The sequence below is a fragment of the Bombina bombina genome, chromosome 1, assembly GCF_027579735.1.
Source record: "Bombina bombina isolate aBomBom1 chromosome 1, aBomBom1.pri, whole genome shotgun sequence".
NCBI lineage: Eukaryota > Metazoa > Chordata > Amphibia > Anura > Bombinatoridae > Bombina > Bombina bombina.
This window is the reverse complement of record NC_069499.1, coordinates 245,152,831-245,167,381: the sequence shown is the minus strand read 5'-3', so window position 1 is coordinate 245,167,381 and position 14,551 is coordinate 245,152,831. Positions and strand designations below refer to the sequence as shown.

The following is a 14,551-nucleotide window of genomic DNA, read 5'->3' as shown; positions in this document are numbered from 1 at the left end:
ATACTACACTAAAACTAAAATTAACCCTGCAAGCTCCCTACATGCTCCCTAATTAACCCCTTCACTGCTGGGCATAATACACGTGTGGTGCGCAGTGGCATTTAGCGGCCTTCTAAATACCAAAAAGCAACGCCAAAGCCATATATATATGCTATTTCTGAACAAAGGGGATCCCAGAGAAACATTTACAACCATTTGTGCCATAATTGCACAAGTTGTTTGTAAATAATTTCCGTGAGAAACCTAAAGTTTGTGAAATATTTTGTGAAAAAGTGAACAATATTTTTTATTTGATCGCATTTGGCGGTGAAATGGTGACATGAAATATACCAAAATGGGCCTAGATCAATACTTTGGGATGTCTTCTAAAAAAAATATACACATGTCAAGGGATATTCAGGGATTCCTGAAAGATATTAGTGTCCCAATGTAACTAGCGCTAATTTTGAAAAAAAGTGGTTTGGAAATAGCAAAGTGCTACTTGTACTTATTGCCCTATAACTTGCAAAGAACATGTAAACATTGGGTATTTCTAAACTCAGGACAAAATTTAGAAACTATTTAGCATGGGTGTTTTTTGGTGGTTTTAGATATGTAACAGATTTTGGGGGTCAAAGTTAGAAAAAGTGTGTGTTTTCCATTTTTTCCTCATATTTTATAATATTTTTTATAGTAAATTATAAGATATGATGAAAAAAAAGAAAATATTCTTTAGAAAGTCCATTTAATGGCGAGAAAAACGGTATATAATATGTGTGGGTACAGTAAATGAGTAAGAGGAAAATTACAGCTAAACATAAACACTGCAAAAATGTAAAAATAGCCTTGGTCCCAAACGGACAGAAAATGGAAAAGTGCTGTGGTCTTTAAGGGGTTAAAGTGGCCGTAACCACTGCTGTAACCCTCACACTTTTTAAAACACATTGAGAAAGAATACTCAATTGTTTATGATTCCCTTCTAGAGGCTTCATTATTACATTGTGCCAACATTTGTGTGTTCCTCTTAGAAGGTTAAACATTTCTGTGCCTCTCTAACTGTATTTCTGTGCTGCTATATCATTTTAGATATTTCCCTGTTCTATTTAAAATCATTATGGAGCAAACTAGTGCAGCTAAAGTCTTAGGACATAACACTGACCCTCTAGAGGGGCAATATACTGACAATTTTACCCCTTCTCCTACGTGCGTACTATGTAAGGAAGTATTGGTGTGCCCCCCTACTCAGATCTGTAACCTATGTGCTGAGTCCGATGCTACACAGGGTCATGCAGCATTGCATTGGTGCAGGGATTTACCACCCACCAGGGTTATCCCCAGGACAGTTCTAGGGCTCTGCCTCCTATACTCAAACTGTACATTCACTCTGCAATTTCACAACTGATGGCTGATATGTCTCCACCAGTTAAACGCAACTGCATGCAAAGGGCAGAAGAGAACCCTTCACAGGCCCTGGGTTAATCTGACATCCCTAAGAAGCATCTTGTCTCGGTACCCTGTACCTTCCAGGAGTACAATAGATACAAAATCATCCTCCACAGCTAAGGACGATTATTCAGTAATCCAGGAACCCTCTTCTGACAAAGTAGCAGATGTGTCCTTTAATTTCAAATTGTAGCACATACGTGCTCTATTGTGGATAGTTTTATTTGTCCTGTAGATTGAGGACCCTCCACCTACAGAATAACAATCTTAAAAAAAAAAAAAAAATATATATATATATATATATATATATATATATATATGTTCTTTAATTTAGTCCAAAAGAAGTTATCTACATTCCTGGTGCGTTTTTTTCTTTCTAATAACACAGTGAGACCACGGATCATCAATAATTACTGTTGGGAATATCACTCCTGGCCAGCAGGAGGAGGCAAAGAGCACCACAGCAAAGCTGATAAATATCACTTCCCTACCCACAATTCCCCAGTCATTCTCTTTGCCTACAGTGCAAGGAAGAGGTGAATTAGGGGTCATCTTTGCATACTTTTTCAAAATTCTATAAATTCGATACTTTTGCCTCGGCTGAGGCTTCCTTTGGGAGAAAGGTTCTTCAAGCAGTGGTGCATTCTGTTTAGGTTACCTGTCTTGTCACTCCCTTATCTGTGTCCTCTAGCTTGGGTATTGATTCCCAACAGTAATTATTGATGATCCGTGGACTCACCATGTCATTATAAAGAAAACAAAATTTATGCTTACCTGATAATTTTTTCTTAACACGGTGAGTCTATGGTCCGCCCTATTTTTTCATACAGTTTATTTTCTATATAAACCTCAGGAAACTCTGCATCTTGTTACTTCCTTTCTCTCCTTTCCTTTGGTCAAATGACTGGGGGATTGTGGGTAGGCAAGTGATATCAGCTTTGCTGTGGTGCTCTTTGCCGCTTCCTGCTGGCCAGGAGTGATATTCCCAACAGTAATTATTGATGATCCGTGGACTCACCATGTCTAGAAAGAAAGAAATTTATCAGGTAAGCATAAATTTTGTTTTTTTCAGCTAATTATCAAGGAAGTCAAAAGCATGTTCCCTTTAACCTCTGAAAAATTGGAGGTATGAGAGACTATTCCAAAGGTGAATGATGCTATCTCTACTTTGGCTAGGTGGACTACCATTCTTTTAGAGAACAGTACCACTTTAAAGGATCCTATGCACAGAAAACATGTTTCTTCAGGAGATCCTTTCAGACTATGGGCTACATTACACCTGCAAACATGCAAATTCACCCGTTTCCGGGTGCACAATAAATAACCAGCCATCACAAGTAGCTGGTTATTGCTATTGCAAGCTCCCGGTAGCAATTAGCGCTCAAAAAATTAACCAGAGGTCAGACCTCTAGTTAATTTTTTATATGTCCCCCAATTGACCCCAAATACAGTGTGTAGTGTTTTATTAAAAATAAAAAATAGTAGCATTTTTTTTAACTGCACAAAGCAGTTTTTAGGGGTTAAGTGGCGGGTGTGGGGTGTTAAAAAAAAAACCCAGCTATAAATATATATATATATATATATATATATATATATATATACATATATATTTATGTGTTAATATGTGTACATACATATAAGCCACTAAAGAGTTCAGAATTTCTTCTTCCTTGTTTATTCATTTCTCAGGTCCTTGCAAGGGACAGAAAGCTACTGCAATCACCTTGGCTTAAAACTTTGATTCGAGTAACATACATTGTAGTTGGGAAGTCTCCCCCTAAACAAATTACTGCTCATTCTACCAGATCATTTGCCACTCTTGGGCTTTTAGAAATTAAGCTTCCATTGAACAGATTTGCAAGGCAGCTACTTCGTTATCTTTACAAAATTTTACCAAAATCTACCATTTCGCCTCTTTTAAGGCTGTTTTCTTTCCTATGGCATGGAAAGTTCACAAATTCATTCCAATTACTAGTGGGATATTCACTCCTGGTCAGCAGGAGGAGGCAAAGAGCACCCCAGTCATTCTCTTTGCCTTGTCACGGGAGGATGGCGAAGAAGGAAGGTTCTGGGGACTCTTCTGGCAGTGGTCAGGTCTCAGGGCATAGCTGTGGCACCTTATCTGGACGACATCTTAGTTCAAGCGCCCTCTTTTCATCTAGCAAACTCTCATACAGAAATGTTGTTGTCTATTCTACGTTCCCACAGGTGGAATGTAAATCTGGGAAAGAGTTTCCTTGTACCAGATACAAAGGTGTGTTTCTTAGGAAAAATTATAGATTCCATATCTATGAAGAGTTTTCTGACAGAAGTCAGAAAATCCAAGCTTCATGCTTTCCTCTCCAGTCTGCTTTTTGTCCATCAGTGGCTCAATGCATGGAGATTATTGGTCTGATGGTTGCTTCCATGGACATCATTCCTTTTGCTCGGTTCCATCTGAGACCTCTGAAACTATGCATGCTCAGTAAATAGAATGGAGACCATTCAGATCTCTCGCAGAGGATAAATCTGGACTCCCTAACAAGAGTATCTCTCTTGTGGTGGATTTCACCAGATTATCTGTCTCAGGGCACATGCTTCCTGAGGCCTTCCTGGGTGATTGTGACCACAGGTGCCAGCCTGCTGGGCTTGGGAGCAGTTTGAGGCTTCCTTAAAGGCTCAGGGACAGTGGACTCTGAAGGAGTCTGCTCTTCCAATAAACATCTTGAAGTTGAGAGCAATCTTCAATGCCTTGATAGCCTTGCCCCAACTAGCTTTGGTCTGGTTTATTAGATTTCAGTTGGACAACATCACCTCAGTGGCTTACATCAACCACCAGGGAGGAACCCAGAGTTCTTTAGCTATGAAGGCGGTGACTCACATTTTCCAGTGGGTGGAGTCTCACAATTGTCATATATCTGCCATCCACATCCCAGGGTTGGACAACTGGGAAGTGGACTTTCTGAGCAGACAGACATTTCATCCCGGAGAGTGGGCTCTCCATCCAGAGGTTTTCACAATGATAACCCTCAGGTGGGGGGGTTCCGGAATTGGACCTGATGGCGTCTAACCAAAATGCAAAGCTTCCAAAGTACGGCTCAAGGTCAAGAGATCCTCAAGTTGTTCTGATAGACGCTCTGGCGGGTCATTTGAACTTCAATCTAGCTTACCTGTTTCCTCCGTTTGCTCTTCTTCCACGAGTCATTGCTTGTATCAAACGGGAGAGAGCATCTGTAATTCTAATAGCTGGTCTGCAGATCTGGTTATGATGTCATCTCTTCCACCTTGGAGGTTACCTCTGAGGAAGGACCTTCTGATTCAAGGTCCTTTCCTTCTTCCAAATCTGGATTCTCTGCAGCTAACTGCTTGGAGATTGAACGTCTAGTATTGGCTAGGCGTGGCTTCTCTAAGAAGGTCATAGGTACCATGCTTCAGGCTTGTAAACCTGTTACACGCTGAATTTACCATAAGGTATGGCGCAAATACCTTTTTATTGGTGTGATTCTAAGGGTTTTTCTTGGAACAGAGTAAGAGTTCCTCAAATTTTTTCCTCAGGAGGGCCTGGAGAAGGGTTTGTCAGTCAGTACTCTGAAGGGTCAGGTTTCTGCACTGTCTATTTTTTTGCATAAACATCTAGCAGATCTGCCAGATGTTAAATCTTTTGTTCAGGCCCTGGTTTTAAACCTGTTGCTCCTCCTTGGAGCCTTAATCTGGTTCTTAGAGTTTTGCAGCTGGCTCCGTTGGAGTCAATGCATTCTGTCGCTATTAAGTTTCTTTCTTGGAAAGTTTTGTTTCTTGTTGCTATTTCTTCTGCTTGCAGATTCCCCTTACCTTATTTTTCATGCTGATAAGGTGGTCCTCCGTACTAAGCTGGGTTTTCTCCCTAAGGTAGTGTTGGATCTCAATTTTAATCAGGAAATTATTGTTCCTTTTTGTTCCAATCCTCCTTCTGAGAAGGAACATTTTTTGCATAATTTGGATGTTGCGCATGCCCTAAAATTCTACATTCAAGCAACTAGAGATTTTCGGCAGTCTTCTGCCCTGTTCTTTGTTTTCTCTGGTAAGCGAGGGGTCAGAAGGCCACTTCTACAACTCTTTCTTTCTGGTTGAGAAGTGTTATCCGTTTAACTTATGAGACAGCTGGACAGCAGCCTCCTGAGAGAATTACGGCTCATTCCACTATAGCTGTTTCATCTTCCTGGGCTTTCAAAAATGAAGCTTCAGTGGAGCAAATTTGCAAGGCGGCCACATGGTCCTCCAATCATACCTTTTCCAAATTCTACAAATTTGATACTTTTGCCTCGGCTGAGGCTTCTTTTGGGAGAAAAGTTCTTCAAGCGGTGGTGCCTTCTGTTTAGGTCCACCTGTCTTGTTCTCCATCCCTATTCATTCTGTGTCCTCTATCTTGGGTATTGGTTCCCACTAGTAATTGGAATGAATTTGTGGACTCTCCATGCCATAGGAAAGAAAATAAAATTCATGCTTACCTAATAAATTTCTTTCTTTCCAGGCATGGAGAATTCAGACGATAGGTTTTTTTTTGTACAAACCTCAGGCACCTCTATACCCTTGTGTTATCTTTTTTTCTGTTTCCCCTCAGCCGAATGACTGGGGGTTATGGGTAAGGGAAGTGACACTTAACAGTTCTGCTGGGGTGCTCTTTGCCTCCTCCTGCTGGCCAGGAGTGAATATCCCACTAGTAATTGGAATGAATTCGTAGACTCTCCATGCCTGGAAATAATTAAATTTATCAGGTAAGCATACATTTTGTTTTTGGTAGGAAAGCTCTGCAAGCTGTAGTGCCTGTATAGTCCCTCTACCTGCCTTAACTGTATTTTCCGCCATATTTCATGTTTGTCTTGTTGATTTCACAGCTTTGGTATAGGATGCAATGGTTTGTGGACTCTCACCATCGTACAAAATAAAACAAAATTTTTACTTACCCGATAAATTTATTTTCATTTTCTTCATGATGGTGTTTTCCCATAACAGTTGGTGGCAGTACCAGTTTGCACTCATTTTTTACCCTTAGTTTGCTTGGCCATATGTATGATCTAAGGAATCATGGGGAATTGGGAGGGATTAAAGCTCTGTTGTGTTGAGTTTTGCCTCCTCCTGTAGGAATGGACTTTAATCCCACATGTGACTGCTCGTGGACTCTCACCATCATGAAATAAATGAATTTATCAGGTAAGCATACATTTTGTTTTGCTTTTTATCTCACATTTGTAGACCCAGCTTTGACAAGTCTCATCCAGGTTCTAAACTAGTTAATATAAAGAACAGTGGAGCATCCCAATTAATTACTGTACAACTCAAACATAAAAGGTACCAAATGCCCTGAATTTGCAAGGGTATGCATTTTATTACATGTCTAATGCTCTGCTCAGCAAAAAAGGGTACATGATTAAGAAGGGGGGTTAAAACAAATACATTAATACAATTATGTATAAACAGGTATTCACAAATGAGGTACATTGCTTGTACCCCTTTACCCTCTGTGATCAACTCCCCTAGAGTGATCTCACTTGGTCCTTACCATTGACAATCCAACAAGCTTTACTCAGACTTGCCCTGTGGTCTGTGCAATAAAAAACAATTTTTAATTCCGCCTTGTATTCCCTCAAACACAATCTTTATTAAGTTTCAGTTATATACTCTATGTCTTCCCACCTTGCACACTTCTGATAAGCTGACTGGTTATTTATCAAATCAAAATTCTTTTTTTTTTTTTCTCCAGATTGAACGAGGAGCAGATTGCAACTATCTCTAAATCTGTGTTGCAAGCCCTAGAATACTTGCACTCTCAGGGTGTTATTCATCGAGACATCAAGAGCGACTCTATCCTTCTGACGCTAGATGGACGGGTGAGATTTCACTCTTAACTGTGTCATTCTCTTACTCACCAACATTGTAGAGAAAACTCAAAGGACTTATAGGACAGCGCTGAAAGCTCAGTAGGAAATAACAGGGTTCTAGAGATGTTGCCATGCAACTGACCTATGCTCTACCTTGAGATGTTCTACCTTGTGGTCTACACTAGATTATGGCTGGATATGTTTAGGGAGTTTCCATAATTTTTGTGCGTTCATATCCCATCTCATAGCTCTACTGATTTTTGTTTTGTAGGTTAAACTGTCTGACTTTGGATTCTGTGCACAAATTAGCAAAGATGTCCCAAAGAGGAAATCACTAGTGGGGACCCCCTACTGGATGGCACCTGAGGTTATCATGAGGTCTTCATATGGCACAGAGGTAAGAAGATGAAGTATTTCTGTGCTTTATTGAGTAATATGGCACTTGACAAATAAAAATGCCACCAGTGGGCCCGGTGTGTTATTTCTGCTTAATGTAACAATATATTTTTGTTCCCCAGGTGGATATTTGGTCTCTGGGTATCATGGTGATTGAGATGGTGGATGGTGAGCCTCCATATTTTAGTGACTCTCCGGTACAGGCCATGAAGAGGTTGCGTGACAGTCCTCCCCCCAAACTGAGGAACTCTCACAAAGTGAGTGACCATATATGTAGAAGCACTTCACAAAGGGTTATCTCTTTGTAGTATTTTGTGGGTGTTCTATTGTACAAGAGAACTGGTATTATTTTTGTATTATTAATATTAATAGACAGCTGTCCTGTGCTGCATAAAACAGCTTTTTATTTTTCTACAGGTGGTCATATGTGTCTATCCACTACTAGAGCTTTTGGAATTGGCTTTATTAGTCAGTGGGCAAGGTATACAGAAAAGTGCTGTGACAGAGGTGGCACATAGGGATAATTTATTCTGGCTAATGTAGTTTTTATGGTGGAAAAATTAGATGTTCTAACTTGTTAGAGCAATTAATTTTAACACTAACAACCTCGCAATGCTAGGTTATTTCAAAATGGTTTAAACACAAAGTTAAAGGGACATGAAACCCATTTTTTTATTATCTAATTTGTTTTGTTCGATTTGTATCTTTTGTTGAAAAGTATACCTAGGAAGGCTCAGAAGCTGCTGATTGGTGGCTGACCATATATGTCTCTTGCCTTTGGAGTTCAGATAGCTCCCAGTAGTGCATTACTGCTCCTTCAACAAAGGGTACAGAGAGAATGAAGCAAATTAGATAATAAGAAGTAAATTGGAAAGTTGTTGAAAATTGTATAATATATAGTAATGAAAAATAATGTTGGATTTCATGTCCCTTTAAAGTACCACTTGTGAGCCACAAAGAAATGATGGTTCAGAGAAGAAACTGCAGCTGACCCAATCAGCAGTGGGAGGCACACAACCCAACTGTGTGGCTACCACTGGTCATTGGGTGACTGTCAGTTTCCGCTTGGGACCAGCAGTGCTCTGCAGCAACCGAGCAGTACTTTATGTGTTGACCCCTATGGAGGTGTTCAGCACTTAGCATTGCTGAGTCACTAGAGTTTAAATGACATAGTCATTTTCTGCAATAATGGCCCTTTAAGAGAACTTTCTCACATATGGTGTCCATCAATTATGTATCTTTTGTGAAATGTTAATCTGCAGATCTTTAAGCTTTGAGACTGCTTACTATGGTTGGGTTTAGATTGTACAGAATGTGGGGGCATTGATTTATTGTTTGACCCGGACAGCACAATATTTTGATCAACACTGCAAAATTAGCACATCCATTAGTACATGATTACGTGTACCAGCCTGTTCTGTAAAATGTATAGGTTTTTATTTTTTCTCCTTAGGCTTCCCCCATTCTAAGAGATTTTCTGGAGCGGATGTTGGTGAGAGAATCTTCTGAAAGAGCCACAGCACCAGCGCTACTGGACCACCTATTCTTACTACAAGCTGGTCTCCCGGATTGCATGGTCCCCCTTATTCAGCAATACCGCAAGAGAAACTCCACCTGCTAGTACTTTGGACAAGATATGAACTGAGACTTAGACAGGACTGGCCACAGTCTCGGTTTGCTGGACACTGAGAACTTTTGAATTCCCACTCAGAGGTTACAGGCTGTGAATATGATTTTATTGCAGGGTCCAAAAACAGTGGTGGACAAAATAAATAACAAGGGATTTCAGAAACTTTAACTTGTGACTGTAAGGTTCTCTCCAGCACTCTACAGGGTTATATACAATTGTTTACAAAAGCTAATATTTTATTTTTTACACTGGAAAAGAAGAGAAGTTACAGTGGACAAAGACAGATGCACCTTATTTTTTAATAATTCTTTTTAAAAAAAAAAAAATCTAAGTGCTTTTTCCCCCCAAATATTTTGAGACCACTGCTTCATATAACCAGCAGAGGGAGCCGCTTGCTTTCTAATAAAGCACATTGCATATTTCACTTTTTAAAATTCCTCATCTTTTGGATTACTGAACTGTGTCTGGCATTTTATCTGTTAAGAATGCAGTTCTACATATGATCAAGTACAATTCAAGCAATGCCAATCCATTTTAAGTAATTTCCCCTTGGACATGTGAGATAAGTTTAACCTGGAGTTTTGAGCATGTTTTATTTTATGTTCTTTTGCTTTAGTCTTGTTTTAGAAATAGTCACAAAACAGCCAAGAAAAGCACCTGTGTATTTATTTTTTTTAAAGTGGATTACAATGATCACGTCTATGAATTTTATGGCAAAAACAAAAAACGTAATCAAATACAAAAAAGTGTCTTAAAAATCTATAAGTGTCTGATTTCTTTTGTGTTCGTGATATATGTTACATACCTCAAAAGTTTTTATGTCACCACGCCAAATTAACCTTCTATGCAACATTGTCACCCGTCATAATTCAATACACAATTGTCACTCAAAATAAACCCTTACTCTCACCAAATTGTCGGGGGTTGGGGGTGCTCTTAAAACCTCCTTTACTTGAAGGCTGATTAATTCCTTTCTCCTCCTATTGATAAAGCACATTCTGATCAGCTAAACACATTAACCAATCAAAATTGGCCCTGTTTAATAGAGGGGTTTCATGTACTGTGGCGTAAGATGGAAACGTTTAGAGTAAATTGGGTGTCTGTTAGATTGGGGACAGGTCAGCTATTTGTAGTTAGTGGAAGGTTTTAGTCAAGGTGCATTGGGGGCAGAATGGATCTATCATCATGTTTATTTGCCATTATATAAACTAATTGAGTTAATTGGAATGGGTGAATATATGGGTAATATAAAGGACTAATTGTGGTCTACGGAAGTTGGGTCAGGCAAAGTTAAAGTTTATTGCAATGGTGGCTTGGTCACATATAAAGTTAATAGCTCTCCTCGAGGCCTGGTGAGATACATGTATGTTTTAGTTAGGTGTTCTGGGCTGTTAACACTAGTACCAGCATTGCATTGGATAGTACAGTATTTCAGCTAACTATCTGGTAACATAGAAGAATAGAAAAATATGGAAGTCAAAGCCTTTAGTGCTGTTCCCTTTCACATTATGTGCTAGCATTCTGCTTGTTACATATATGCCTGGCTGCCTGGCAATGTGGCAGCTAGGCTTAGCAGTATCCTCCTGTCCTTTGCACAAACTGAACTGTGTATGAGAGCAAGCACACTGTAATAAAATAAAACTGCAACCACAAAAATCAGCCAAAATAATGAAATTAATGTAATTGACTGCAGGGCCACCAGTCAGCTGGGAGGCGCTGAGTTCCCAGTCTGCCCTTATAGCACCTGTCATGCACCTTCTTTGTGAGTATTTTGCTGATTAACTTACTATCAACCCTTATGCCAACTGTGCTAGGCCATTGGTCGTCCGTTGTGTTTTGTTCATTATATTCCAGTTCACACTGAAGTGTCCGATCCTTCTTGGAGATTGACCGTTGACCAGTCAGCTCGGGGGCTGCAATATCCCAGTAGGCGTATATAGCACCTGGAGGTGCAGTCTATTTGTGAGTATTTCATCTTCACCTACACCCTATCATCCACTGCTACCACTGTGCTAGGCAGTTGGGGGCGCCCCTGTCTCTTGCCTTTTTTTGCAGGGCCACAGGTCTGATCTGAAATCTGATATATTCATGTCGCCGAGTGCTGTTGGATAATGGGTCTAGTTTGGGATCTGATGTGGGCAGGGGGCTAAGAGGAGCTTTAGCCACAGGGTCAGACCTGAGGACTGATATATTCATGTGCTGAGAGGGGCTGATTATAATAAAGGCTGTTAACATATTTTCTTTCATGATATAAATTCATATATGAATTATAGTAAATTTTAGACATGTGTTTCGACCAAATTTCGTTTTTGACCGAATTTTGGCTGATTCAGATATTCGAATGCATCCGAATTTCCGAATCGGCACCATAACTAAAATCCCGAAAAATTCAGAAAATGAATAAATAATTTTCCCAATTTTCGGATCCATTATTCATATTCAGAATTTTTAATTGTTCTAATCTAAACCGCAGTTCCCCGACATCGCTGACACCAACTAAATAAAGCTATTATTCCCTAAACCGCCATTGCCTGACATCACCGACACCAACTAAATCACTAACTAAACCTATGAACCCCTAAACCACAGTTCCCTGACATCGCCGACACTAACTAAACCTATTAACACCTAAACCGCACTTCCCCGACATTGCCAACAGTGACTAAACCTATTAACCCCTAAACTGCAGTTCCTCAACATCGCCGACTAACTGAAACACTAAATAAACTAATTGACCCCTAAACAGCCATTCCCAAACATCGCCAACACTAACTAAACCTATTAACCCCTGAACTGCCGGCCCCTACATCGCAACAACATAAATTAAACTATTAACCCCTAAACCTAACATCCCATAACTTTAACATAATTAAAATAGACCTAAATTAAAGTTACAATTATTAACTAACTACCTATTTAAAAAAAAATACTAACTTTCCTGTGAAATAAAAATAAAACCTAACATTACTAAAAAATAAAAAACTAACATTACTAAAAATAAAAAAAACTAAGATTACTAAAAAATTTAAACTACAATTACAAAAAATAATAAACACTAAAATTACAAAAAATAAAAAAACTACTATTACAAAAATTAACAAACAAAATTATCCAAAATAATTAAAAATATTCCTTTTCTAATATCCTGTTTAAAAAAAACCCCCTTATCTATAATAAACTACCAAGGACCCTTAAAAGGACCTTTTTGTAGGGCATTGCCCTAAAGTTAACAGCTCTTTTGCAAACAAACCCACCCTAACATTATAAACCCCCAAACCAACAAAATAAAAATAAAAAACGAACTAAAAAAAACCTAATTTACCCATTGCCCCGAAAAGGGCATTTGTAAGGGCATTCAGCTCTTTTTCGGCCATTAAAATAAAAAAAAGCCCTAATCTAACCCCCCCCCCCCCCCCCCCCCCCAAAAAAAATAAGAATAAAAAAATACCTAACACCAAAATCAGTACTCACAGTTGCTGAAGTCCGGCAAAAGATCTTTATCCAGGCGGCTCTGTCTGTACCCATCGCGGGAATGGCATCTTCTATCTTCATCCCAGCGGAGGCAGAGCGGTCGGTGGATGCACGGAGGCGGAGGTCCTACGTGGATGTCCTTTTCATGCGATTGTCCGCCGCACACTGAGGATTCAATGCAAGGTACCCCTTTTATATTGGGGTACCGTTGCATTCCTATTGGCTGAAAAATTTAAACCAGCAAATAGGAATGAGAGCTTCTTAAATCCTATTGACTGATTTAAACAGCCAATAGGATTTAAGCAGCTCTCATTCCTATTGGCTAATTTGAATCAGGGGTTAATAGGTTTAGTTAGTGTTGGCCTTGTGGGTGTATGGCGGTTTAGGGATTAATAGGTTTAGTTAGTGTCGGCCAACTGCGGTTTAGGGGTTAATAGGTTTAGTTAGTGTTGGCGACGTTTGGGAATGACGGTTTAGGGGTTAATAGGTTTATTTAGTGTTGGGGATCTGCGGTTTAGGGGTTAATAGGTTTAATTAGTGTCGGCGATGTTTGGGAATGGCGGTTTAGGGGTTAATAGATTTAGTTAGTGTCGGCAATGTCAAGGAACTGCGGTTTATGGGTTAATAGCTTTAGTTAGTGATTTAATTAGTGTAAGTGATGTCGGAACTGCGGTTTAGTTCATGTTGGCGACGTTTGGGAACAACGGTTTAGGGGTTAATAGGTTTATTTAGTGTTGGGGATCTGCGGTTTAGGGGTTAATAGGTTTATTTAGTGTCAGCGATGTTTGAGAACTGCGGTTTAGGGGTTAATAGATTTAGTTAGTGTCGGCAATGTCAAGGAACTGCGGTTTAGGGGTTAATAGCTTTAGTTAGTGATTTAATTAGTGTAAGTGATGTCGGAACTGCGGTTTGGTTCATGTTGGCGACGTTTGGGAACGACTGTTTAGGGGTTAATAAGTTTATTTAGTGTTGGAGATCTGCAGTTTAGGGGTTAATAAGTTTATTTAGTGTTGGAGATCTGCAGTTTAGGGGTTAATAGGTTTAGTTAGTGTCGGCGATGTCAGGGAACTGCGGTTTAGGGGTTAATAGCTTTATTTAGTGAGGACGATGTGGTTTAGGGGTTAATGGCTTTATTTAGTGTTGGCGATGTGGGGGGCGGCGGCGGTTTTAGATAATTTTGTTTTGGCAATCGCCGGCATATTAGTTATGTTTAGTTAAATAATTTTTTCGGACCCTTTCGTTTTTCGGATCTATTCTTTATTCATATGCATTATTCTATTCTCAACTTCAGAATAGAATAATGCATATGTTTTTAACTTCCAAATTCAAATAATTGGGTTGCAGTGTTTTTACAAGGCTTCAAATGCTTATGTTTTTTTTTTGTTTTGTTTTTTTTTTAAATATTTTTTTTATTGAGGTTATAAGAAATGATACAAAACATTTTCAACGGAAAACAATGACAACATAGTACTAAAAAGTACATTACATTCTTAGGACATAAACATAGCCATGAATTAGAAAGGTAACAGCTCTTAGCATAATTCTATATCTTTGGGAGAAGATGAGTACAATAGTCATGGAATATACTGCTATGTCCAGTGTGCAAACCTCTTTTATGGAAGTGAAAAAATTTGCAACAAATAAAAGGCATGTATAATTGCCATTGCTAATCATGTAAAACAGGAATGTTAGTAAAGGAGAAGAATGTTTATATGTGAAATAGTGGAACCTCGGTTTTATATTTTATGTTTAGGAAGTATGGTCCGCACTTTACCATAGAGGGAGTTAATGTAGT

The 14,551-nt window shown here is 39.2% G+C and overlaps 1 protein-coding gene across 2 annotated transcripts in view; it reads left to right on the top strand.

The window, feature by feature from the left end:
• The window catches only part of PAK6 (p21 (RAC1) activated kinase 6), a 140,711-nt gene extending 130,661 nt beyond the window's left edge, over positions 1–10,050 (top strand). For both annotated transcript variants that reach the window (XM_053697905.1, XM_053697904.1), the window contains exons 6-9: positions 7,142–7,268; positions 7,531–7,656; positions 7,778–7,912; positions 9,109–10,050. In XM_053697905.1, the coding sequence (XP_053553880.1) occupies positions 7,142–7,268; positions 7,531–7,656; positions 7,778–7,912; positions 9,109–9,276 (556 nt within the window). In that variant the 3' untranslated portion in view covers positions 9,277–10,050. The remainder of the gene's footprint in view (positions 1–7,141; positions 7,269–7,530; positions 7,657–7,777; positions 7,913–9,108) is intronic.
• Positions 10,051–14,551: the final 4,501 nt, after the last annotated feature.